Raw genomic sequence first — 26,262 nt, 5'->3', positions numbered from 1 at the left:
GATTTTTCCTTCCCGTCACGCACGGCAGGTCTGCCCCAAGGGCAGGGACCCAGCGTGGCACAGCCGCCACCAGCCTGGCACTGCCACGGCGGCTCTGTCGCCGTGCTGTCCCCACACACCATCCTTAGGGACAGGCTGGAAGTTCCAGCCCGGCTGCAGGGCTCTGGCAGCGCCGGCAGCTCCGTGGAGTGTCCGACGGAATTCCAGCGTGGATTTAGGAGCGGCGATCCCTGCGGCCCCGCTCGCTCTGTTTGCCGAGGGCGCGGGGCTGTGCCGGGGACTGCGCTGCCAGATCCAGCCCCTGGAGAGCAGGAGCTGCAATCTGATCCCGGGGGGAAAGTGTGATTCATCCCTGGAGCTGCGAGCGCGCTCAGGGAAGGATCCCGGCTCCGAGGGCAGCGCCCACTCCTGCCCTGCCCTGTCCTGGCCGGGCCAGGGGTCCCTGGATGACCCGGGTTTGAGGGATTGGATGCCACTGTCCCTTTGGGAACAACCTGGTTTGCTTCACCTCCTGCCTCAGTTTCCTCAGCTGAAGCTGCGGTGGCCTCCAGAGAGGGAGGGGAGGTTGCCCAGCAGGGCTGGAAGAGGAGGAGGAGGAGGAGGAAGAGTGAAAGGTGGGCACGTACCCAGCTGGGGCAGGGATGAAAGGGGAGCCCGAAGGCGCCGTGGCCCCGCGGGGACCTTGGGATCTCCACGGCAGCAGGGCCAGACCGTGTCCCGGTGCCACCGGCGCCAGCGGTTCCCGCTTATCTGGGCGCTGGGTCCGGCTTTTCCTGCGGGGAGCGGGGTGAGGAAACATCCCAGCGGCTCCTGAGGGAGACACAGCCCGGGATGCGGAGGGGTTGAGCGGCGGTTCCAGCTGTGGGGACTCCCGGAGTGTGTCCGCTCCCACATCCCGCTCTTCCAGCCCAGAAACTGGGATTAAACGCGTCCCTCAAGGCTGCCTGTCCCTGCAGCTCCCCCAGCACCCCGGAGTGTCACCCGTGTCACCTCCGGGGGGATTTCACACTCGCTGGCGCTCGCTGTCAGCCCCATCACGCCTGTGCCGACCCTTGGGGACAGCTCTGATGTGTTCCTGACATCCCACACGGCACCGAGGCTGTGCTGACATCCCCACAGGCGTTTTTTCTCTTTCAGGAAAGGTTCGGGACGCTCACACAGCAGCGGGAGGTGCCTCTTGTGGCCACCTGTCCCTGTCACCAGCACACGGGTGATGCTCCTGGGCTGTGACAGAGCTGTCCCTCCCAGCGTGAGGGAGCTGGGAAGGGAGAGCCCACTGCTCTTTCTCCATCCCATCCCATGTGCCCGGCACCTGAGCAAGGAGATCAACGCCTCCCTCTTCCCATTTGCGGCCCAGACACTCTTTTCAAACCCATTTTCACAACCGAGCTGATTTTCAGCACCACGACCGACAGTCCCCGCGTCCCAACGATCGCCGGCGGGGTCACCGCTGCCCGGGCTCCGAGCTGGCTTTTTCCATACCCTGGGGCGAGAAAACAGCGAGGGAAAAACTGCGGGAGGGGGTTTGGGGCCGGCAGCTCCCGCTCGGGGTGAGAAGCGACGCTCACGGGGCTCAAAGGGATGCGGGAGGACCTTGTCCCGGCCGCCTGTGCGTGACGGAGGCGTTAATCAGTAATGAGGGAGCAGCCAGGGCTCCGTGTCCCCGCGAGGGGACAGAAACGGGGGCAGGGGACACACGAGCACAGCCCAAGGCACTGGCAGGGCGGCAGGAGCTGCTGTGGCTGCTCGAGCTGCTGCCACCGGCAGCCGATGGTTGGGCTGCTTTATTTTGGATTTCTCTTCCCCAGCTCTCGGGGAGGTGGCGGAGTCTCTGCCTCCCCTCCCCTGGGCCTGGCTCTTGTGGGAGCCGAGCTCTTGTGGGAGCTGCTGTCCCCAGGAGAATCCCGGTATCCTGTGGTCATCCCGACCCTGCAGGTGGAAATGAGTTACCCAGCTGGGCCTGCAGCTCTCTGGGAGCTTTCTGGGGCCCTCCACCAAGTGCTGGTGCTTTAGGGAGCTCCTGGAATCCTTCCTCTTCTCCTTCCTCCTCTGCTTCCCTCTGATGGGACCTCTCCCCGCAGTGTAACCGATACTCTCCCTCTCTCTCACTCTGGTTATTTGGACAACGCTCCATTAACCCTGTGCAAAAATATTTTTCAAACTGGTTCTGCTGCCACACGAGGAAGGGAAAGATGAAAAATGGGATTTTTTTTTCTTTTTTTTTGAGGATAATGACTCGGAAGTCGGTGCCGGCAGCAGAAAGTCAACACAAACACCCTAATTGGGGATTAGAATCTCCTCGGTGTGGTTCAGCTCCACGCGGGTCAGCAGAGCCCAGGAGAGCGGTGACGTGCTCCACCTTCATCCTGGAAAGGAATCAATCCCCTGGGATCATGGAGGGGCACAGTGATGCCAGGAAATTTCTGCCCAATCCTTTCCAGTGCTCATTTCAACCTTGAGTTTGGGTTCAGACGGGTGAAGGAAGTGGGGGGATGTGAGGCAGGGACACACAAGCACAGCAAACCCCGGCCTTTCTGCGGGTGCCACCCTGGGTTTGGAGCTGAATGCCCATCCCTGGCCCCCAGCCCCCGTCACTGGTGCTGCTGGGAAGCAGCGGGATGCTCAGGTTTGCCCCGCCCACAAGACACAAGTGCCGGCGCCTGAATCCCACAGGAGACGCTGATGCGCTGGGAAGCCGGAGGGATGGACAGGCTCCTTGTTTTATAAATCCTTCCAGCCATTTCCAGCAGCTGGCAAACTCCTCCAGGCGTGCAGCCAGGCCCTGGGAGCATCCGGGAAGGATGCAGCTCCAACACAACCAGCAGGAAACGCAGGGACCCCAAACCCCTGGGAGCCAGGAGCGTGGAAATGCAGCAGAAACCACCTGTGTTGTTGTTAGGATCATTCCTTTGGCTTTGTCACCAGCCTGCTGCTGCTCTGGCCCAGTCCCTGTGTGTCCTGTTGTCCCCTCTCAGCTGGATCACAGAATCGTGGAATGGTTTTTGTTGGAAGGGAAATTAAAACTCATCTCGTTCCCACCCCCTGCCGTGGGCAACGACATCTCCCACTATCCCAGGCTGCTCCAAGCCCTGTCCAAGCTGGACTTGGACATTTCCAGGGATGGGGCAGCCACAGCTCTTCTGGGCACCCTGTGCCAGGGCCTCCCCACCCTCACAGGGAAGGATTTCTGCCTGAAATCTAATCTAAATCAGATCGGTGTGGTCATGCTCCTGAGCAAGGCCAGCTTGTACCATGTGGTGAAATCCTTCCCCAGAGCCGCTGCCCTTCCCTGCAGCTCCTGCTGCTCTCCCGGCCTCAGGCATCGCCCCCTCGCCCCGGGTCGTTCCGTTTTCAGGAGATGATTTATTGGCAGCAACGAGCAGCAGCATGGCACAGGCTGCAGGCAGCGCCTTGGTGGCCTCAGGTGGGCCCGTGTCCCCCTGGGCGCTGCCGTTGGCGGTGACAGGGTGAGTGTCACCCCCGGGGCCGTCAGGTGGTGGCTGCCGGATGGGAGGGCAAGGGCAGGACACGGCTGGAGCTCCGGGTTCTCTCCTGGGGTCAGGGACAGGGACAGGGGAGAGGGGAGAGGGACAGGGAAAGGGAAAGGGGACAGAGACAGGGACAGGGACAGGGAGAGGGGACAGGGGCAGGGGATAGGGACAAGGAATAGGGGACAGGGACAGGGGACAGGGAAAGGGGACAGGGGAGAGGGACAAGGGACAGGGGAGAGCGACAGGGACAGGGAAAGAGGACAGGGAAGGGACAGGGGCAGGGACAGGGACAGGGTTAGGGACAGAGACAGGGACAGGGAGAGGGGGCAGGGACAGGGAAAGGGACAGGGACAGGGGATAGGGGCAAGGGACAGGGACAAGGGACAGGGGACAGGGGACAGGGACAGGGACAGGGACAGGGACAGAGACAGCCCCCGGGGATGTGCGGAACGCCGCCCCGGGCATGACCGTGCTGGAATCCCGCGTTTCGCTCCCCCTCGTGTGTTTCCCTGTTCGTCTTCCTTTTCCTCCCGCTGATGCTCAGCACCTCGGGCAGGGAGAGCAGAGGGTCCCAAGGGCCGGGACCGACCCCCGGGAGCGCACCCCGAGGGGACAAAGCCGGGACCCACCGGGGAACGCCAAGAGCATCTCGGGGAGCGCCGGCAGCGGCGGGGGTGACGCCGGTGGCACCAAGGGGAGGGTCCCCTGTCCCCACGCCTCCGGGGCCACCTGCGGGCCACGGGGGGCGGGGGACGGTGCGGGCGGAGCTCCCGCAGCCCGGCCCCGCCTCGCACAGAAACTTTCCGTCGGCGCCGGGCGCTCGGCGGGAGCCCGGAGCGGGGCCGGGGCTGCAGCCGGAGCCGAGCCGAGCCGAGCCGGGCGGGCCCGGCCCTATGGGCAGCGGCTGCCGGCGGTGCGGGGCGGTGCGGGGCGCTGCCCGCCGCGGCCATGTCCGCCGGGGCTGCACCTGCGGCGGGCGGCGAACGGGACCCGGAGCGGGGCGGCGGCGGCGGCGGCTCGGCGGGGGCTACCGGGGCTCCCCCCCGGAGGAAGAAGGCCCGGGCGAGCTCGCTGCGCCGGGCGTTCAGCTGGCTCCGGGGCCGGCGGCGGCCGCCCAAGGACGGCAGCACCTCGGGAGGGACGGAGGGAGCAGGTGAGGAGCGGGCGGGGAGGTGGCCACGGTGGCACTTAAGGAGGGGTCACGGTGGTGGCAGCAGTGGAGATGAGAGAGGAGATTTCAGGGAGGTGTCGAGGTGGTGGCCACGGTGGTGGCCGAGGAGGGGTCACGGTGGTGGCCACGGTGGTGTAGGAGTGATGGCAAAGCGTCGAGTGGTGCCTGTGGGAGTGGGCAGGGAGGTGTTGGCGTGCTGGTCACAGTGGAGGCCAAGGCAGCGGGCGAGGAGGGATGAGGTTGGTGGCCGTGGAGGGCTCAGGGTGGGGGCTGAGGGGTTGTGGCAGTGGCCAAGGAGGAGTCACAGCAGTGGCCACGGAGGCGGTGAAGGAGAGGTCAAAGTGGTGGCCACGGAGGTGTTACAGTGGAAACCAAGGGTGGTCAGGGTGCTGACCCTGGAGGTGGCCAAAGAGGGCTCACCATGGTGGCTGAACAGGAGTTGAGGTGGTGGCCATGGACGTGGCTAAAAAGGGGACACAGAGGTGCTGCTCGTGGTGGTGGCCAGGTGGGGTGGAGTTGCTGGCCGTGGTGGCAGCAGGAGTGGCTGCAGGGGGGGTAGGAGGTGACAGCCGTGGTGGCAGTGGTCGTGGCGGCAGCAGGATGGATCCGGCAGTCCCTGGCACAATCTCGCCCCGGCCCCGAGGGCTGGTGCTGCTTCAGTGGGTAGGTCCTCCCTGCGCTGAGTCAGAAGGTCACTGGGGCTGAGGGAAATCTGGAGGGGTGCCAGCCACTGCCACCTCCACCTCCTCCTCCTGCTCCTGGGCTGGGTGTTTGCGTGCTCCAGGTGTGGCCCTTCCTGTCGCAGATACGGCCCTCACCCCGGCCCGTCTGTGGGTGCTGCCTCCCCGGCCCCGTCACGTCCCTGCCGCCCTGACCAGGACAGTCCTGCAGGGGAAGCTGCTCTGGGTCCCCTCTCTCCGCCATCCTGGGGCCGTGTTTTGGGGATCCACAGGCTCAGGGAGCTTTGGCAGAGCCGTGGGTGCTTGGCTTGTCTGGTCATGCTCCTCTCCTCAGCGTTCTTTTGGCAGTAGTAGACGTCCCAACAAGGCAGGTATCACCCCAAAACCTCTCCTGCCCCACACTGCCGGGGACACTGTGTCACACCCCTGCCTGCCCTGCAGGCACCTCTGGGATGTTTTGGCTCTTTTACCAAGGGAGAGGCCTCTTGTGTGGCACCCAAAGGTGCTGTCAGCTGGGACTTCCTGCCTCTGTTTGCTCCAGGGAGTGAATTTCCAGGCATCCAAGCCCTCATGGAGGCACGTTTGCTGCATGGAGAAGCACGCAGGGATCTGTGATAGGACAGCAAAGGGAAAAGAGGCTCGGGAAGAGCTGAGCTCCCTGCTGGGCTGATCCATGGGATGCTGCTGGTGGCTCCTTCCCGGCCCTCCGTGCGTGGACGCTGCTGCCACAGCCCAGCACTGAAACCTGAGCAGAAAAAACGAGATGTGCCGGAGCATGTGATGTTCCTCTCCACGGCAGAAACGCCCCCAGCAGCTCTGCCAGCCTTTTTTTTCCATTTTTTTTTTTTTTTCCCTTCGCCTGAAGTTGCACCGTTCACCAGCTAATCCTCAAAATGCCAAGTCACGGCCTGTCAGGGTCACAGCTTGGGGACCTCCTGCCTGCTGGCTGTGCTGCTCCCTGTGCCAGCCAGGGCTCTGTCACTGCACTGCCACCCTGCTGTCCCATCAGATGTGTCCAGGAGAGCTGTGCTGAGTGCCCACAGCCCGTGCTGGTGATGGAGGGGCCCTTCAGTGCCCCAGCCCGGGGGGCTCTTCCCTGCTGCCATCCCATGGGATGGGAGTTTCCCCGAATTCCCTGGCCTCTCCACTGGTGCACCGGGAGAAGCAGTGCAGATGTGCAGCGGTTGCAGCTTGCCTGCATGACTGAATCACCCTCCCCGTGCAATTCCAGCAGGGAGAGCACGCCAGGAACTCCTCCCTGCTCCAGCACCTCCGGCTCCGCTGCGTCCTCAGGGTTACCACCATCCATCCCTGTGCGATGGGGGATAACTACGTTATCCCAGGGAATTCTTCTCATTCCCTGCGGGATGAGGGTCAGGATGCCTCGAGATCCTGGGCTGAGCTGTGGGAAGGGAAGGAGTGTCAGCCCCGGGGGTTTTCCTGCTGCGCCACACGCGGCTCTGACCTGCCCGGAGGCAGCGTCGGCCCCGGCATCACGAGTCTTCGTGCAGCAGGACCAGCTGGGAATTCTTCCAAACATCAGCTGGGAGCTGTGGGAGGGGGAGAGGGGAGAGCTGCAGCAGGCTCTGAGTGCCCTCAGCTTTCCCTGTGCGGGGGATTTGAGCTCAGGCCTGTGACCCGGCCATTCCCCATCACCCCGCCCTTCCCGCAGGTGGATTTGGTCATGGATTTGGGACGGGGCATGTCAAACCATCCTGGTGGTGGGGAGGGGGAGTAGGGTGGCTCCGAGGGACGGGAGACAGGGAATTCAGCACAGGGCACGTGGATCGGGGCTCGTTCCCGAGCTGTGGGTGCTGGTGATGTCGGCATTGCTCAGCACTGAAATCAGCAGGGGGATGAGAGCATTTCCACTTTGGATCAATCCCCTGGGTCCGGCTATCAGCCAGCCCATCTCTGCCTGCCCAAACAGCTGAGCTGTGTAGAGGAAAGGCTCTCTAATCCCACCCCTGGGCCAGCACCAGCCACCTCTCCAGGGGACAGCTCTGGGAGTGGGGGGGGATGGCTGATCCCAGCTGGAATTGCATCCTCGGGATGCTGGGCCCTGTTTGGGTGGATGGGCCCTGCTGGCTGCAGGTGGTAGCCCAGCTCCTCGCCGCTCCAAAGTGGTTATTTCCACAACAACCTTTGGAGGCAGAGGAGTGATTAAGCCCCGGGGTGGGAGGTGAGGCGGGGAGAGCAGCTGGGCTGTGCCAAGGGTCAAACACGGAGCAAGGATTTGGGGTGCTTGGCTATTCCCGCTGCCTGGGCTGGATTTCTGGGTGCAGAGATGTAAACAGAGCTGTGGGATAAAGGATGAGCTGGTGCTGAGTGGGTCCAGTGGTTTTAGTCTGGTTTTTTTGGCTGCTGCTTTATCCGGCTTTCGCAACGTTCTCCTTAATTCCTTGATGAAGTAAAGGAATCGATGTTCCAGAAATATTAAATTAGGATTGGCTTTTTTTTTTTTTTTAATTTTCCTTTTTGATGCCAGCTTAGTCCGGCAGCAGTGATTTCCTGACTGGGGCAGAGGGATAGTGATGTTAAAAATAAAGCTTTCAATGCTCACAGCTGCTTTGTAACAGCAGCAAGTGCTCGTTGGGGCTGGGGATTTGCCATGTGCAGGGTGAGCAGAGGGTGGAGGGGCTGGGCTGTGGTGGGGATCGTGCTCAGTTCCTTCATGGAAAGGGTTTTTAGGCACTGGGAGGCGTTAAAGAAACAACTGGACGTGGCACTCGGTGCTCTGGGCAGGTTGACAAGGTGGGGTTTGATCAGAGATTTGCCTTGATGATCTTGGAGGGTTTTTCCAGCCTCAGTAATTCTGTGATTCTGTGCTGGTGACACTTGATGCCACGGGGTGCACGCGAGCCCTCAAGGAAATGTGGGGCTGAGCTGTGGAATCTCCCTGGACGATTATTTCCTCCATCCTCAGCTGCCATGCACCGTTTGGTGTAAACACAGGGCTTGAGTTTAGCCTTGAGCTTCTCAGCTCAAAGGAGAGGGGAGAGGCACGGGGATTGTTCCTCTGTGTGTGTGGGGATGAGTTTGTTAATCTGCCAGAGGCAGAGAGTGACACTTCAGAAAATGTGAGCAGCAGGAATCCCCTGGCTGGCCTGGCCTGGCACGGGCGAACAAAGAGAGGTGTGTCTGCAACCACAGCTATTCCACCTGGAGACAACCGGGAGAATTACTCCTGAGAATAACGTTCCATAAGATCCGATAAAACGATTTCAGCGGGGTCATATTTCCCCCTGGAAGGGAGGTCTGGTTTCATAAGACAATATCATCATTGACTCCGGCTCCGGCAGTGATGGGAACACAACCCGCTGCAAGGTGAAGAGCTGGGCGAGGATGAAGTGAAAAGCCACTTCCCTGCCAAGCAGCAGGAGCAGGAGACTTGGGCTGCTGTGCCGGGGTAAAATCCACCTCACCCTGAGCAGGGAGCTGAGCTCCCTCCACCTCTGTGGGCTGGAGCCGGACCTGTCATCAGCAGAGCCGGCCTGGACTCCGGCTGGAGCAGGAAATCATTTGAAACCCTCCTGGTTATGCATTTCTGTTAATGATTGGGGATCTCAAGTGGGGTTTTTGTGTTACCTTTGCCTCGCTGAGCTTTACTTCCCCGCGAAGGGAACAAGGGCTGAATTCCTTTCTCGTTCAGGCAGCTCAGCTCCTGCTCTGTGTTTGCTCGGAGGTGGTGTTGGGTTTAGAAAGCACAAGAAGGAGTGGGTGAAGCACCAGGGGGGATGGACGGAGCACCAGGAGGGACAGATCTGTCCCCTGTGGCAGCACAGAGGGGTCCCCATGCCTGGACCACTCTGACCAAAGGAATGTGTGACTTTGGGCAGATCAGATGTGCTTGGGGCAGTCACGCTGTGCTGGCCAGATCTGTATCTCATGAACAGCTTCTCTGCTGCTCCAAGCTCTTATCAGGAGTTCTCTCAGTGAATAAAACCAGGGATTTCTGGCCTGGAGAAGAGATTCTGCGTGGAAATCAGCATCTCCGGCCCTCAGCTCCCTATTCTCACACATCCCTCGTGCGATGGAGAGGCTGCAAATGCTTCCCCCTCCCTTCCCTCCCCTCCCCTCCCCTTTGGGCTGCGCTGAGGTTCTAACACAGAGCAAAGAATTGGGGTGCTCAGCTGTCCCCACTCCCCAGGCTCCCTGAGCCGGATTTCTGCTCACAGCAACAAAACCCATGTCTGGGATGCGTGACGAGGGCAGGCCTGCCCACAGATTTCAGCGGGGTTTGTGCCCTGGAGCAGCAGTGGGGTCTGTGGGGCTGCTGGAGCCCCCCACGCTGCTCTCAGCCCCCCAAAACTCGGCCCAGGAGGAGCTGGAGCTCGGCTCGACGCGGCTGCGAGTTTCCCCATGGCAGTTGTTGCAGCTCGGAGGAGCCGCGCTGGGTATTTTTGGCACACGTGGGCCCCGCGGGCTGCCCGGGGCTCGGCTCCCTCCCGCAGCTCTGCCGGCACATCCCAGGCGGTGCCCGGGGGCGGTGACGCCTCGGTGCTGGCGGTGGCCGCCTTCCCTGAGCAAGTGCTGGCACGGAGGGCATCTGTTTTGGGAGTGGAGGGGGAAGTGTCTCCCTGGATCTGGGGCAGGCTCCAGCCTCTCTCTGTTCCTCCCAGGGAGAGAAACACAAGAGCTGCACCGGGAGATTTGTCCTGTGTGGCTGCAGAGGAGCCCCCTGGGGCACTGGGTGGCACAGGGGGGGGTTCCATGTTTTGGGATGGACATCCCAGGGATGCTGGAAGCTGCCGGGCAGTGGGAGGAAGCCTCGTCCCAGCCTGGAGCTGCCCCTGGCTGAGCAGAGGAGAAATCACGTCCCACAGTCACTGAGAGACCTGTGCTCTGCTGCTCTTGTGGCCGTGGCCTCAGCTCATCCCCGCTGCCCCAAGGTGGAAGGGCTGCCCTGTGAACGGGGCACAGCCAGTAATGGAAAACAGGGAATATTTTCCCATTGGATCCCCTCATCTCCTTAACAGCTCCCACAGCAGATGGGGCAGCAAAGCCACAGTCCCTGCCCAGCTGAGTGTGCCCTGGGCACCCAACCAAGCTGGTGAGGAGCTGAACCATCAATATTTCCATTGCTGAGGAGAAGACTGAAGTCCAAAGATTAATTCGGTGCCGATCACCTTGGGAGGTCAGGACAAAGCTGCTGGTTGATCTTTAATTTTTTTTTTTTTCCTTTCTTTCTTGCACCACCTCCCCGCTTTGGTGCCTTTCCCACAAAACCTCCTTCCTATTTATCCCAGCCTTTGATGAATCACCTAAGGAACATAAACATTGCCAGCAGGAATTGCCCACCACTGCCTGCCTGGCTGACCCCTCCCTGCCCTCGCAGCATTTAATGTTCTAATTAAAAACCAGCAGGGGAAAAGTGGCCTTGGGGAAGGGGCCGTGGAGGGGCTTGTCCGGGCGGTGCGGGCAGCTTTGGGAGCAGAATTGCTGCTGGTGGAGCAGGGACTGGAGGCGGGAGAGGCCGAGGTGCAGCCGGGGAGGGCACGGGAAGGTGCCGGCGGTGTGAGCAAGGTGCTCGTGACTCGCCCCGGAGCCAGGAGTGGCCGCGGGGAGAGCGGCCCGGGGTTCCCACCCTCCCCGGGCTGGCGTGTGACTGCTCGCCCTGACTTTGGGCAGCGGCCGGACCCAGCCCGTGGCCTCGGGCGCTTTGCTCCAGCCTCGATAGTCCCGTCCTAACCTCGGCCGGGCTGGCTGAGGCGTCCCCCTCCCCAAAACCCGCCAAGAGGGGAGGGTTGTAGCCGCGGTTGTTGGAGCTGTGGCCGGCCAGAAGTGATGGCAAACTCCCGGGAGGTGCGCAGGGGAGATCCCTGCCTTGCCCTGCCAGCGCTCGGCGATGTTTGGCCACCGGGGCGTCTCCCTTGAGCCCGCTCAGCCCGTGTGCATCACCCAGGCATCCCGGGCGGAGGGATGGGGCTGGGAGGGTGCTGTGGGATCCGCCGGGTGATCCCGGCAGGCCCCTCCTCTCTGCCCGTACCATTGGCTCCGGCACGGCCGCTTTGCGAGCTCTCAGCTCCGCCGGGGCCGGAGGGATGGGAACCGGCGGCTGAGAGCCGCCGCCGCCGCCGCCGCCGTCGTTTTACCGGGGCCGCCCGGGCCGCACCGGAGCCCGCTCGGTTCGGCCATGTAGCACCGCGGTGCCCTCCACCCGGCCGCGGTGGAGGCGACGGCGGCCTCATGGGCAACGCGCACCGCAAGAGGAGCCCGACGGGCACCAAGCCCGGCTCCTCCTGGCCCTTCGGCCGAGCCGGGAAGCCCAGGGCAGGTAGGAGCCGTGGGGCTGCCCCCGGGGATGGGGAGCGGAGGGTGGTCCCCGCTCGGGGGGAGTTTGGAGGGAAAGTTCGCTGGTTGTGTTGTGCGGGGCTGGGCAGGAGCGGAGGGTGAGGGGGAGGCTTCGTGCTCTGTCCTGCCGGTGCTGGGGGGGCAGGATGAGCCCCCGAGGCCGGGGTGGGAGCTGGGGGAGCCCCCCTGGCTGCAGGCAGGGCTGTGCCGGCCCCGCGGGCTCGCCGCGCTATCGGGACGGGATCAGCTGAATTAGTTACTGATTTGTTTTCCAAGTGGGATCCCGGCGCTGCCAGCGTCGCTTTCCTCCCCGGCCCCCCGCTCCCGTGCCGTGCCTCGGTTTCTCTGGCTGCGCCGCGGGGATCTGGGGGTGTTTGCAGGGGCTGCTCCCCCCTCCCCTCCCTGCCGCCGTCCCCTCGCTCTGCGCGTGTCTGTCTGTCTGTCCGCCTGTCCGCACACCGATTGCTCCGCTGCTTTATGCTCCGTCTCCATGGATGCCACTGGAAAGCCCAGGAGGAAGCAGGGGCCGGGATCTTTCCTGCAGGGATGAGGAGCAGGGAGAAGGTCCCACGGCAGCCCGGACCCACCCGCGGAACAATGAACCCCGTGGGGTGCCCTGAGCCCCCTCCGTGGCTCCTCCATCAGAGCAGGGTGAGGCCAGCAGGGGAGGTGTCTCGCAGTGCCATCGTCCCCATCCCGATGGGGACTCCCCCACGGGTGTCATCGAACTGTCCCTGTGTCCCCAGCCCAGCCTGAGCCGAGGAGGAGACCTGGCAGGAGCGTGGGCAGGATCACAGGAACAGGGTTAGCAGGACCAGGGGGTGGTAACTGGGAGGTTTTCCCACACCAGCCCTGTGGGATTCTCCTGTCCCTCCTGCCCTGTTTCCCTCGGTCCTCTCAGGCAACAGCACAAGTGTGTGAGCCCAGCTGTCTGCAGGGTAAACAGGGTCTGGAGTCAAGTCTGCCCGGGCTGGGGGGCACCACTCTGAGCCAAACCATCCCAGAGGTGGGGCCTGGGACGGGGAGACCCCACAGGTGCACAGGGAGAGAGTTCCAGAACGTCCTGGCTGAGAACATCCGCTCGGTGCCTGGGGAAACTGAGGCAGGAGGGTCACACACCGCCCGTGGCCGTGCAGGGACAGCATCTCCTTCACTGCAGCCTCTCCACCATCCACCTCTCCTCCCCGGGTGCCTGCAGGCTCCTCTCTGCCGCACTGGTGCTCTCGTGGTCTCCACGCAGGAAGGCCTGGGTGTCGTTGGCCAGGCTGGGCTGTCGCTGCAATCCCCGGCGCATCCTCGCCCTTTCCATGTGGCATTTCTGCCCAGACCTCCATCTCCTCTCCATCCCCTTGGGTGTCCCTTGTCACAGGCCCGTGCCACCCTTCCCCAGGGCCGGCCGGGACAAGCCCTGCTCCATCACGGATTCCCTGGAATGGGCGGGATGTGGGACGGCTACAGCCGGGGCCGATCCCGGGAGGTGAAGCTCCGGCGCTGGGGCCGAAGGCCGTGGGGTGGAAGGTGCTGAGAAAACATGGGGCGAGTTGTGTTTGTTCTCTGCGGCGGCTCCATGGCAACGGCGCGGCGGCCACAAAGCCAAAGAATTTGCATTGTGTCGCTTCAGCATTTCGGAGGGTGCAGCCGGGATCACCGGCTGGGGGCAGGGTGTGCCGGCACCCTCCGGGCCCTCCCGTCTCCCCCTGCAAGACCCCGGGCGCCTCTGGATTTTGGGGCCGGAGAAGGATTGCATATGGCAGGAGGCTGGACCAGTGTCCCCAGTCGCTGTCTCTTTGGTGACTGGAAGTTTAATTTGGTCCTGCCGCGCCCGTGGTTGGTGCATCAGGCACTGGCAGATGGTTTTGTGCCTGTGCCGTGTGTGCAGCACCTTTGGGTGCTGAGGGGACAGAGCAGGGGTCTCCAGGGGCAGGGTGGGCACAGCTGGGGGCTCCGGGGTGGCTCTGTCGCTGTTCCCTGCCCGAGCCCACCCACTCTGCCCCACCAATGCCGAACCCACGCACGCCGTGCCCACTTCTCCGTGCCACAGCGGGGCCCGGCTGGCTCCGAGGGCATCCCCAGCCTCTCGTCCCTGGGCTGGTCCACGCCGGGGAAGGTCCTTGAGCCTCAGGGAGAACCGAAGCCTCTTATCGCCTCCTTATCGGGACTCCCCGCCGGGCCCTGCTGAGTCAGGGCGCAGGAACGCGGCTGCTGGCCAGGCTGCGCCCCGCGGAGTCAGCGGGGATGCGGCTGCGGCCGCCGCGGAGCTCTGGGTGCGGGGTCACCATCGGTGGCCGATGGGGGTGGGAAAAAAGAAATCATGGAATGGTTTGATTTGGAAGGGACCTTGAAGCGCTCATCGCTGCCCCACCATGGGGCACCTTGCACTATCCCAGGCTGCTCCAAGCTGGCCTGGATCATTCCAGGGATGGGGTATCCGAATGCCCCAGGGGTGAGCTGCGGCTGTGAGCGGCCCCAGCAGCAGCAGCAGCAGCTGCCCCTGGGCAGGCCCGGCTCCTGCGGGGCGGCTCCGGTGTGGGCTGAGCAGCTCCGTGCTCCTTCTCAGCCTCTCTCCGCGCCAGACCCACGCTGGGCCGGCTCCGCAAACACCCGGGGAGGCGGATGAGGGCAGGGGCCGATCGCGGCGGGGGACACGCCGAGATTTACACAGGCGCTTTCTCCCGGCACCGCCAGCCCGCCTCACCGGCCAGCATCCCGCTGTGTCCGGGACATCCGAGCCCTGCCCGGTGCCCCCTCCTGCTCCCGGAGCAGGGGAGGAGGAGATCCGCGGGTGTCCCCGGCAGCTCTGGGCTCCGGCATGCCGAGCCGAGCCGTGCCGGCTTGGCACGCTCCCGTCACCGAGGGGCAGGGATGGGACCTGCCCTGTGGCTCTGGGTTATCCCCCACCCCATCTCGGTGGCAGCTCCTCTCCCTGCTCCCACACGGCCGTGTCCCTGTCAAAGGGAGGATCGGCACCTCCGCAGTGTTTCCTTGGAAAAGCCCCGCGGGCTTGGGTGCTGCTTGCAAGGACGGGGGATCCGTGCACGGGAAAAAACCTGCAACGTCTTGTCCTTAATCCGTCCGTGCTGGGTTTGCTCCCGAGTGGAGCCAGGTGCCTGCTGTGACAGGCAACGCCTCTGCCGCGGCAAGAGCACCGCGGTGCCCTGCAAACAACGCCGGGCACGAGGGCACGGGCCGGGGACAGCCAGCCCCGAGCGCCGGGAGAGCTGCAGGACACCCAGGGAAGGGCATCGGGAGTGACAAAACACGAGTGCGGAAGGAGGTGTTGGTGGCCCACTCGTGGTCACACGGGGGTGTCACCCTCTGTGTCTTTCCAGGCTGTGCCCGCGGCCCTCTCCCTCCCTGCGCTCCCCAGCTGGGATGTTCCCGCCCGGATCCGGCTCCTGGCTGGGGAAGGCTGTTATTTACCTTCAAACCTGTTTGGTGGCTTCTCCGGGGAGGGGACGAGCGCGGGGTGGGGACGTGGTGGGCTGGAGGCTCTCTGGGCTGTTGCAGGGGCCGGGAATGAGGCACAGCCCGGCCTTGGGGTGGTCCTGCCCTGGGACCCCCTCTGGTGTGCTGCCAGCCGGATCTGGGATAACTCAGGGAGCAGCAGACGCTCCGTGTCACCTCAGGGCTGGCTGTGGGGCCAGTGTGGGACAGCAGCGAGGTCAGGGCCCGTTGCACAACCCTGTGTGCTCCTGTCATGACAGCAGCCGTGGCTGGAGGCAACTGGAGCCACGGCTGTGCTCCAAGCAGGATTTCACCCTGCACCAACTCCTTGGCCAGGCCCTGCTGGCTCACCGAGGTGATACCAGGCAGCTTTCCCCGCTGTGATTTAGAGGAAGAAAAAAAAAACACCAAAAAACAACGATCCAAGTTTGTTTTCCCAGTTGAAATTAATTTTAGTTCAGCCTCTGCGTGGGATCGTGTTTGAGAGCCGAGCCAGCAGCGTGGATTGGGTGGTGTTTATTTGCTCGGTGGAGATGTTTTCCTGGCTGGAGCAGCCCCCCAGGTGTGGCCCGGGGCAGGCTGGCAGCAGGGGCTGTGTGGCCAGAGCCACCGTAAATATTATTGTGTTCCTGCCCTGCCTGCAGAGCTCAGGGCCCCGCGGTGTGGCCCAGGGCGTGGATCCTGTGCTGAGACAAGGATTTGGGGAACGGGTTGGTTGTCTTTAGGGGCTCCCAGACACCCTAAAGAGCTGAAGGTTGCAAAGGGAGCGGAGGAGCAGAGGGACTGGATCGGGTCCCTTCCAAATCAGGATATTCTGGGATGCTGGAGCACAACTCTGTCAGGGTCCCTCCGTGTCCTGACAGCTCTGTGGAGCTCTCAGGGATGGGGTTCATGGTGCACCCCACTGGTGTAATCCATGCCCGTGGCTTCTGCAGGCAGCAGGGAAAGAGAGCACTCCCCAGGTGCTGGGAGGGACCCCCAGAGTGGTGGGGGAGCACCAACCCTGTGGGGCAGGGGGGCTTCTCTCTGCCGGGAGAAGGGAGGCAAAGGCTCCATCCCGCTGAGCAGCAGGACCAGGAGGGCTCCCCCGGGGACCTCGCAGCCCCCTCCCGCCTGGCTGGCAGCTCCCCCTCCTCCCCATATTTCTGCAGTGAGTCAGTGGCGGTGGAGGGGCGGGCAGGACCCGCGCCGTGCGGGGAGCAGGCAAGTCGGGGCAGTGCCGAGCAGGCGGAGATGGATGTTCGCCACCGAGCCCGGCCAAACCTGCTGCTCGCAGGAGGCACAGGCCTGCCGAGGAGGGGGACAGCAGCTGGGATTTTCTCCCCGGGCTCTCTCCAGGTGAAGAGCAGCAGCGAGAGAGCTGTTTGAAAAAAGACTGGATGTGGCACTCGGTGCCATGATCTAGTTGAGGTGTTAGGGCATGGGTTGGACTCGATGATCTTGAAAGTCTCTCCCAACCTAGAAATTCTGTGATTCTGTGCGAGTTCTGTTTGCAGCACGGGGCTGGGGGGGCCTGGCCGTGTTCCTGTGGGTTCTCAGCCCTTGTGCAGCCCTTCCCATTCTCACTCTGGTGTCTCAGGCAGAGCTGAAGGCCTGGGGTTCCTGCCCTCCCTGTCATTGTCCCTTGTTCCAGGGATGCTCTGCTCCCTCCAGGCCATCCCTGGCCCTGGCAGCAGCAGGTACCAGCTCCGAGTCCATCCCGGGGAGGGTGAGATCCCATCACTGAGAACCCTCCGGCTCCTTGGCTCCCTATCTGGGAGAATCCCGCTGCCACGTGTGGCCGAGGCACGTGTGTCAGCTGAGCCCCGAGGGCACGGGGTGATCCAGGATGCACCGCAAGGAATGCGCAGGGGCCGGGACACCGGCTCCTACCGGGCGTGTCGCTACCGGCAGAGGCTGCAGCTGCAGCGGCTTCCCCAGCCCACCGGGACCTGCAGCCTCTGCTGCAGCGTCGGGGCTCTCTCCCTCCTGGATTCCCCCTCCCGTTCCCAGCAGGTTTCACCCCGTGTGTTGACAGAGGCGGGGTGAGGCCGGCTGGGTGAGGATGATGAGGTAGCGAAGGTCACAGGGTGTGGGAGAAGGGGAGGTTGGCTCTTTGTGGCCTGCCCTGGCTCAGCCCTGCGTTATCCTTTGGGACTTTGCAGCCACCCGTGCTGAGCTCGGTGCCACACTCGGGAGAGAGTCACGTCTCCCTCAGTGAGGGATGTTCTCCAGGTCCTCAGTGTGGGCAGCGGGCCACAGGCAGGAAGGTGGAGCAGGGCCAGGCTGTCTGCCAGCACCTGGGAATGTCCTCACAGCCCTGGGAGCAGCTTCCACGTGTGCTGCCATCGGCAGACCTGCGGGGCCAAAGCTCTGCTCTGCCATGGCCACGTTGGAATTCCAGGGAAGAAATCCCGACTGAGCCCAGAGCTGCCTGGCTGGGGACACAGAGATGTCCTTCACAAGGTCAAAGTGTCCCTTGGGCTGCTCAGTCACTGCCTGGGGCCTGCTGGGACCCTGTGTCGGGTGACTCTGCTCTGTCTGCAGCCCACGCTGTGTCGTGCTGGAATAAACCCTGGGCACAGTCCGTGGGGAGCTGCAGGGCAGGGGGCAGAGGGGTTGGCACAAGGACAGGGCTGCCTGCTGGGTAAAAACCGTGTGCTCTTCACCTTTTGGGCTAAAACACCTGCAAACAGGGGGGATGGAGCTCGCAGAGGTGCGAGCCGGGCACCCACTGCCCTGGGAGCACCTCCACGGTGGGGACAGTGCCAGGGCAGTGCCACAGTGTGACCGCCTGGCATTTCTGCCCCTGCTTTCACCTGCCTCCGCAGCAGCAGCTGGAGCTACTGGTTAGACTGGTCCCAGACCTGGTTTTCCCCCAGTGCTGCCAGCCCTTGTGACAGTGACGTGGCCTCGTCCCTAAGGACAAACAGCCTTTGGACCGTGTGTTCCCTGCCGGGAATGGGGCATGGTCCTGGGGGGACCCTGGGGACAGGCTAGGATGGGGAATGTGACACTGCTGCCTGTGCTGTGTCATAGGCCAAGGTGGAAAAGCCTCCCAGTTCCTCCCAGTTCCTCCCAGCTGGCCGCCCTGTTGTGGAAACAAGCAACTGGTTTGCAGCGCTGCTGTGCCCAGCAGGGTCCTGGGGGGCTCCCAGGGGTCCAAGAGGGAGGAGTAGGGGAAATGTTGGCCCCGAGCCTGGAAGAACAGATCCCTGTGGTCCGTGCCGTGCGTGGGAGGAGGCGGGAGGGCCGGGGGGAGCGAGCAGGAGGCCAGAGGAGGGGCCCCCTCTTTCCTTCTGCCGCGGCCGAGGAGCGCGGTGGGCGCAGCTGGGACTGTCCCCTCCCGCCACCGCGCAGCCGTCCCCGGCTCGGGCTGATCCCTGCTCGCAAGCAGCTGCGCCGGAGCGTCTTCGCCTGGCCGAGCATCCTCCCGCCCGTGCGGATGAGGACGGAGGGAGGGAGCTGGGGGCCGCCGGCATCCGCCCCGCCGGCACACGCCGGGTGAGAGCAGCCTCGGCACAATAGGCTGAGCCTCCTCGGGGGGCTGCAGAGCCCCCTTTTCCCTGGGGACCGGACCCTCTCCCCGGCCACCATGGTGGTTTTCATGGGCAGGAACCTCTCCTCGCTTCTGGCTTTCTTCAAGAAGAAGGGTGAGTGAGCAGCGGGCAGGGAGGGAGGCAGGGAGCAGCGCCATGTCCTCACACAACCCCTGCCCGCCGGGACCCCCCCGGGCCGGCCCGGGGTGCTCGGCCACCCGCGGCGGGCAGGGGGGCTGCCATCCCCGGGGGAGGGCAGGGAAGGTCACCCCAGCCCTGGCCTCTCCAGCCGCGAAGTTCCCGGAATAAATCACTGCGCTCCTCTCCCCGCAAGGCAGCTCCGAGCGTGTTTGGGCAGGGGGGGGTGGAGGGTCAGGCGAGGGGCTGCCGAAACTGGGGGAGAAAAGGGGATTAGGAACATGATGCTGGGGGGGGGGCGGGCTGTGGGTGTCTTGTGTCCCCCGCAGGGATTTTACACCAGCGCAGGGGACCCGAGTGGCAGCACCCGCTGTGCCGGGCTGGCCGTGCCCCGGTGCCCGCTCACACCGCGGGTGCTGGCGGAGGCAGAGGCCGGCATGGCGGCAGGGCGGGAGGCTCCATTGTTCCAGGCCTGCTCCTTTGTGTGCTCGAGTCGGAGCACGGCTGCCTCGCTGCCTGGCTGGGCTGGCCGTGAGGGGACACGGGGAACACGGGGGACAAGGGGTGCTGGGTGGTGCTGGCCATGCTGAGCAGCAGGTGCCCGTGGCCCCGGGGTGCCGCCGCCAGCCCCGACGGTTTCCTGCGCTCGCCCTTCCCGTCCTCAAAATTGTTTTTTTTTTTTTTTCTGGGCAGGAAGAGTTTGAGGCTTCGCTCAGGCGTGTGGGCAGGAGCGGGCAGGGCTGTGGCACGGTGCTGCAGTGCCCGGGCTGGGTGATGCCTGGGCTGGGTGATGCCAGAGAAGCCCCTGGCCGTGGGCACCGCAGGGTGCTGCTGGTGGTGGCTGTGGGGAGGGGGCTGCAAGGCAGGGAGCGAAGGCTCCGTGCTGCCCCAGGCGTGGCAGATGGGGTGTTCAGCATCCAGCGGGGTTCAGAGCAGGGATTTGGGTCCTTTGGGATCTCAGCTGCTGGATGTGCCTCAGTTTCCCTCTTCCGTGCGGTTCCCAGCCTGCCCGGCCATGGGGGCAGTCCCTGCTGTCGGGGTGATGAGCAAGGCCTGGGAATGACGCAACGCTCCGAAGGGAAAGTCAGGCTTGTTCCATCCACGTTTAATCCCCTGCTGTGCTGCCCATTCCCTGCTCACCGCCCCGAGCCCCACGCAATTCACCGCCCCGTTAGCTCCTAACGAAGGCGCTGGGCAAGGCGGGTGGTCCCACACCCCAGCACCGCTCTGCTGGGGGGGAGAAAACCAGAGGAGACATCCTGACTCCGGAATATCGACCGGCCGGGATGGGATTTCTCTGGGTGTTTCCAGCGCCTGGTTTGGAGCTGAGCGGGATAACGTCATCCCGGGGTGGCTGTCACCACCCGGCGCTCGTCTCCTGTGGGTTGGGACGCACTGGTGGCAGCGTGGCCGTGTCCCCCCAGCCCAGCTGACCCCGCTGTCCCCGCAGGCGCTGCCAAGGGCGAGGGTGAGAAGCGGCTGAGCGTGCAGTACACGGCGGGCGAGGAATGTCCCGACAACGTCTTCTTCCCCAGCACGCGGCCCCCGCACCTGGAGGAGCTGCACAACCAGGCCCAGCAGGGGCTGAAGTCCCTGCAGCACCAGGGTAGGTGTCCCCAGCCCCAGGGTGGCCTTGGGGACACGGTGGAAAGGCTGTCCCCAGCTCCTGGCTGGCCGGGCTGTGTGGGCGGCGCACGGGGCTGACCGGAGTCCAGTGCTGGTGGCTGGGCACTGCCAGCTCGGCAGCTGCTTCCCCCAGCTCCCCTGGAGGGGATTTACCTTCTGTCTTCCCTCCACAGAGAAGCAGAAACAGACCAAAAGTGCCTGGGACCACGGGGACACCAGCAGCCTCCAGGTGAGCCCTGCCAAGCGGTGCTCTTGGGGTGTTGGGACACAGGGTGCCTCTTCTGTCCTCCCTGGGTGGTGTTTGGGGGCAGACAAGCAACCCTCTGAGGTGGCAGGACCATGTCCGGGGGGGTTTTGGGGCTGGAACTGGCTGCGTGTCCCTTGGTGTTGTCCCCTTTGCCCCATGACGAGCCGTTCTCCGCGCCCTCAGCCTTGGCACGTCCTGCTCTGCCCTGTGGGGCTCTGCCGAGGTCCCCCCTGTGCCTGCAGCCCTCTGTCCCCGTGTCCCACCCCCACTGGTGTCCCCTGGAGCCCTGGCTGAGGAGGGGTGACGCGGTGGAATGATGGGGACTGCTGGCCATCTCCAGCCCCGGTGCCTGTGCCCCTCCCTGGCTGCTGACGAGGAGAAACTCCTCCTCTTTTGGCCAAGCTGAGCTTTGGCAATCCCTGACCCCGCTGCCAGTGCCTCGCCCACCTGTGTTTGCTCAAGCTGTTGCCTCTTGGCTCGCAGCCCCTTTAACCCCTTGGAAGTGGGGGACTGGAAACGCCAAGACGGGCAGAGCCAAGGGGGCAGTGAGGTGGAGGGGTCAGGTTAACTCTGAATTTTCTCATCCCCAACCTCTGCCTGTGCCAGGGATGGTTTGGAGGGATGGGGACGCTGGAAGGCGTGTCCAGCATGGGGCTGTGCCGCCGGCTGTGTCCAGGGAGTGCTGGGGATCCTGCCTGCCTGTCCCACGCCCCCCTCCCAGCCATGGCAGCCCTCCAGCCCTGGGCTCCCAGCAGAGCTGGGAACACCCACAGACTCATTTTGGGCTTGGCATGGGGGGGCGAGCCTGGCAGTTCCTTCAGGTGCTCCTTGCATGCACCAGAGCCTGTTTCTCCTGCTCTCCGGGGGGCTGCAGAGCCATGCAGGGTCCCAGGGGCTGCTCCCAGCCCTGCTCCTGGTGGGAGGACTCTGGATGCCGGCGTGGCTGACTCAGCCTTTGGCCCTCGGAAAAGCTTTTGTCTCGGCTGCGGAGTCAGTTCGCGGAGGGGAAGGGGCCTGGCCGGGGCTGGGGCAGCTCTGTCCCCTCAGCCTGGGGTCTGCTGAGCCCGCCGTGTCCCCACAGTCCTGCGCATCCTCGGAGGATGACAGCCTGTCCTTCCGGAGCCGGGCTGCCTCCTGTGCCACGGACAGCACCTCTGAGGACGCCCTGTCCATCCGCTCCGAGATGATCCAGCGCAAAGGTACCCGGCTGGGGGCTCTGGGATGGGGCCCGGGAGGGGGCTTGGGGAGTGTGGAATGGAGCTGGGCTCTGCCTCGGTGTGGCCACGAGCCAGCGCAGGGGTTTGGGGGCCCTTGGGAGAGATGAGAGCAGCTCTGGCTGAGTCAGAGGGTTGGGGCTGGGCGAGGGGGATGGATGGACAGACAGACAGCGTCTCCTCCCTGCTCAGACTGTTCGGCTGGTGCCTCTCTGGGCTGTTCCAGTGCCTGAGCCTGGCTTGGCCCAGAGCACCTCTGGCAGTGGGAAGTGCTGGGGATACTGGGGACACTGGGGACACCCTGGCCAGGGCCCCCCTCACACCGGCTGGACCCTCTCACACCTCTTGCAGGTTCCACCTTCCGGCCACACGACTCCTTTTCCAAATCCTCAGAGAGGGCTGGCAAGAAGAGGAAGGACAGGAGGACAACAGTGCTGGGCATCCCCCAGCACGTCCATAAGGAGCTGGGTAAGCTTTGGGGGCACGGGGGGATTTTTAGGATTTCTGTTTGCCTTGCCTTGGGATCACGCTGAGGTCACCTCTCCCTGCTCCCAGGTCTCAGGAACAGCCATGGAGCCAAGGGACATCCTGAGGCGGATGGGCGAGGGCCAGCGGGCCGGGGGGACAGCCAGGCAGCACAGCAGCCCCTGCTGAACGGGGGGCAGGTGTCCGGGGATGCCGTCCGCATCCCCACCATCGACGGGAAGCTGCAGCCCCTGCCTGTGGATGGCGGCGCCCGCGTCTGCCTGGGAGTGCTGGAGGAGGCAGATGCAGCCCTGCAGAAGCACATCAACAGGGTTTACTACGACGACAGCTTGCTGGGGAGGAAGACAGCGGCCAAGCTGTCACCCATGGTGAGGCCGAAGTCGCTGGCCGTGCCGGGCATGACCACCTACGCCAACCCCCCGGAGATGGTGGTGGGCCCCGTCATGTCCATCTCGCCCCAGGGCACCTACATGTCCAAGATCATCCCCAACGCCATCCTGCCGCCCATGGTGGACGTGGTGGCCCTGACGAGGAGCAGCGTGCGGACGCTGAGCCGCTGCAGCCTCGTGTCATCCAGCCCGGCTTCGGTGCGCTCCCTGTCCCGCTTCTCGGAGCGCAGCGCCCGCAGCCGCGAGCCCTCCTCCTCCAGCGACAACTGGAGCCACTCGCAGTCCACGGAGACCATCGTGTCCAACAGCTCCACCATCTCCTCCCAGGGCGGCTGCGACCACCGGCAGCCCGAGGCGGGGCCGCACGGCGAGGCCGATGCGGCAGCTCGCTCCGACACCGACCAAATCAGCATCTACAGCTCCGCCAGCTTCGCCAGCTCCTGCTCCAAGCCCGCTGCCGGCCTCGCTCCTGCGGCCCCCGGGCTCCTGGCCGTGGGCAGCGGCCGCACGTCCCCCGCCTACAGCACGAGCAGCCAGGCGGACGGCTCGGACACAGCCAGCCTGGCCAGCGAGCGCTCCTCCGCCCGCAGCGTCTCCCTCAGGAAGATGAAGAAGCCCCCGGCCCCTCCCCGTAGGACCTACTCGCTGCACCAGAAGGCCGACGGGGAGCCCAAGGTGCTGGGGCTGCCCCCCAGGCCCGAGCGGCGGCCCCAGCGGGAGAGCAGCGCGCCCTGGTCCCCGCACCCCGTGCCCTTCAGCCCCACGGGCGAGGATGAGGTGTTCTCCCCATCGCTGAGCGAGACCAGCAGCCTCCGCTCGGAGAGCCTGGCCGGCGCCAGCTCCCCCGAGGCCTCGTGGGGCCGCCCCGGGGTGACGGTGGTGCTGAGGGAGCCCCAAGCTCAGGCCAAGTGGAGCTGCCCCGACGGCTCTGACCGCACCATGTCCCCTTCCAGCGGCTACTCCAGCCAGAGCGGGACGCCCACACTGCCCACCAAGGGGTTGGGACCCCCAGCCGTGTCCCCGGGCAAGTCTCAGCCCCAGAAGCCGGACCGGGTCTGCTCCCTGCAGTCGCCTGCGCTCTCTGTGTCCTCATCCCTCACCTCCATCTCCTCCTCGGCCTCGGACCCGACCCCCCCTGAGGTGCTGACCGGCCGCTCGGACCGGTTCATCATCCCGCCGCACCCCAAGGTCCCCGCTCCCTTCTCCCCGCCGCCCACCAAGCCCCAGCAGCCCCCGGCCCCCGCCGGCCCCCCGCAGCCCTCACAAACCCCCCCGGCACAGCCCAGCACTGCCGGCCAGGAGCCTTCAGCCAAGCCCAGCGGCAAGTCCCCACCTCCATCACCGCCGCCTGCCTACCACCCGCCTCCCCCGCCGGCCAAGAAGGTGGAGGAGAGCCCCCAGAGCGGCAGCGAGCCCCTCAGCGACACCGCCTGGCCCCCGCCACCGCCGCCGACCCCCGAGGTGCACGACCTGTCCATGGCAGACTTCCCTCCTCCGGATGAATCCTATCTCTGCAGCCTGCCCGGTGTCACCTCGGCCCCGGCGGACGGGCAGACAGCCACGGCGAGCCCGCGGGCCGCATCTCCACCGTCTCAGCAGCAAGACCCACCGAGCGGGGCTGCAGAGCCTCCGCGCCCCGCCGAGCCCCTTCCCGCGGCCGCCGTGCCCCCGCCAGCGCCGCCTCTGCCGCCGCCCCCGGCCCCGGCCCTGCCGCCCCACATCAGCCTTAAGAAGGCGGCCAACGGCCCGCGGGCAGAGGCCAAGAAGGAGCCGGTGTCGCGGAGCAAGAGCGGCCCCGCGGCCAAGGAGGACGCCAGCCTGCCCATCGTCACCCCGTCGCTGCTGCAGATGGTGAGGCTGCGCTCCGTCAACGTGGAGCCCGCGGCCGGGGCCGGGCCTGAGGAGCGGCCGGCCCCACAGAAGCCCGTCCGCCGCTCCCTGTCCACACGGCAGCCGCCTCCTCCTGCCCAAGACGCGGTGCCTTCCAACCAGCTCCAGCACGCCGTGCACCTCAAGGCCGCCGCCTTGGCCTCGGCAGAGGCCGCGGAGAAGCCGTCGAGCGGCCGAGCGGCCCAGCCCGGCGCCGAGGGGCCGCCCGGGGACGGGCAGCTGTCCCCCAGGAACAAATCGCCGGCCTCCACCGCCAGCTTCATCTTCGCCAAGAGCTCCAGGAAGCTGGTGATCGAGACGGCCTCGTCCCCCGAGGCGCAGGCCGACCTGAAGAGGAACTTGGTGGCCGAGCTGATGAATTTCTCCGGGCAGCGCTCGGCAGCCCCGGCTGCTGCCGCCCCGCAGGGCTCCGGGAAGGCACAAGCCCAGCGAAAACCCGGCAAGATCCCCCCTCCGGTGGCCAAGAAGCCTTCGCTGGGCTCGGGGCCGGCTCCTTCCCCGAAGGCACCGGGGGCAGAGGCGCTGGGCTCCCCGGTGCCTGACGGGGATGCCAAGGCAGAGGAGAGCAGGACTAAGAGCGAGCTGGCGGGGACGGAGGGCAGGAACGCCGCGGAGCCGCCGGCTCAGAGCCTCCCTGCACAAGGTACGTGGGCTGGGAGCCACGGGGCGATGCCGCTCAGGATCCTGAGCTGTACATTGCCGAGTGATAAATTCCCAAAATCAGACATCCAGCGTGGCTCCTGGGCTGTGTTACAGCTGGGGCAGCAGGGAGAGAGCCTGGAAGGGCTGTGGGAAGCTGCTGGGATTCAGGGTGGCTGACGGGCTCTTCCCTCCTGCCTTGCAGATGGACGGGGAGAGACGGCCTGAAGGACGACGCTGCAGGACTGGAGCCCCCAAGGACAGGAATCCAAATCTCTCAGGGACCTGGGCAGGTCAACGGACGAGTGTGGAACTGGCAACTAACTTAACACAGGAAGCAAACAGCCTTAGCCTCCACGGCCTTGATGATATTTATGCAAAAATGGTGTTGGTTTCACTTTCCTAAGTACTACAGCTTTATTTTGCTTTTTTTTTTTAACTGGAATCGAGGCTCGTGCCCAGAGCCAGCACCTCCTCCCTGCCGAGCTGATGCTTGGTCTGGGTGTGTGGAGCTGAGCAGCCACACCCAGAGGAGTTTGGGGACCGAAGACACCGGAGCTGGAGCCACCCACTGCCGGCCAGACAGGCCCGTGAGGAATGGAAGCACTTTGGACAAGGGAATGGGAAAGCTTTGACCACAACAGCGCCTGGGGAGATGCAAACAGGAACAGGAGGGGATGGAGGTGCTGGTTGGGAGGGACCAGGGCTTCGGCTCCTGATGGAAAGACAAGAGGGGCTTGTGGCCAGCCACTGCCCAGCAGGAGGAAGGGCCTGGCTGTCCCTCGAGCTGGCCCTGGGCTCTGGGGTAGAGCCTTGATTCTGTTTCTGTAACCTCGGGTCACATTTTGATTTCTTTGATTGTAAAAAAAGAAAAAACAAAAACAACAAAACTAAAGGAAAACCAAACGAAGCAACAAACCCAAACCAAACCAAACCAAACTGAACCAAAAGCAACCGACCCTCTGCCGCCGAGTAGCTGCTCAGAGCTCTGTACCTGGCTGGTAAAAATAATGACCGAAGCTCGCTGCCTCCTGT

General features: G+C 64.6%; 1 protein-coding gene across 3 annotated transcripts; it reads left to right on the top strand.

The window, feature by feature from the left end:
- The first annotated feature begins 4,424 nt into the window (after nt 1-4,424).
- On the top strand, nt 4,425-26,246 carry NHSL3 (NHS like 3). 3 transcript variants are annotated; one of them, XM_066204410.1, is made up of 7 exons: nt 4,425-4,644; nt 20,187-20,342; nt 20,536-20,591; nt 21,691-21,808; nt 22,175-22,291; nt 22,379-25,231; nt 25,433-26,246. In XM_066204410.1, exons 1-7 carry the CDS (start codon nt 4,440-4,442, stop codon nt 25,453-25,455), a joined length of 3,528 nt encoding a protein of 1,175 aa, XP_066060507.1. In that variant the 5' UTR covers nt 4,425-4,439; the 3' UTR covers nt 25,456-26,246. The 3 variants fall into 3 exon arrangements, with proteins under 3 accessions (XP_066060507.1, XP_066060509.1, XP_066060510.1); XM_066204412.1 differs by lacking the exon at nt 4,425-4,644 and adding an exon at nt 11,339-11,619; XM_066204413.1 differs by lacking the exon at nt 4,425-4,644 and adding an exon at nt 18,513-18,712.
- Nucleotides 26,247-26,262: the final 16 nt, after the last annotated feature.

The sequence above is a fragment of the Chamaea fasciata genome, unplaced genomic scaffold (assembly GCF_029207755.1).
Source record: "Chamaea fasciata isolate MVZ Bird 193981 ecotype frontalis unplaced genomic scaffold, bChaFas1.0.hap1 SCAF_26, whole genome shotgun sequence".
NCBI lineage: Eukaryota > Metazoa > Chordata > Aves > Passeriformes > Sylviidae > Chamaea > Chamaea fasciata.
The sequence above is the reverse complement of the archived record's forward strand: the minus strand, read 5'-3'. Positions and strand labels throughout refer to the sequence as shown.

Coding starts and splice junctions, on each gene's coding strand:
- NHSL3 (XM_066204410.1), top strand. CDS start 4,440: ATGTCCGCCGGGGCTGCACCTGCGGCGGGCGGCGAACGGGACCCGGAG. Junction 21,809..22,174: donor CGAGATGATCCAGCGCAAAG/GTACCCGGCTGG, acceptor CACCTCTTGCAG/GTTCCACCTTCCGGCCACAC. Junction 25,232..25,432: donor TCAGAGCCTCCCTGCACAAG/GTACGTGGGCTG, acceptor CCTGCCTTGCAG/ATGGACGGGGAGAGACGGCC.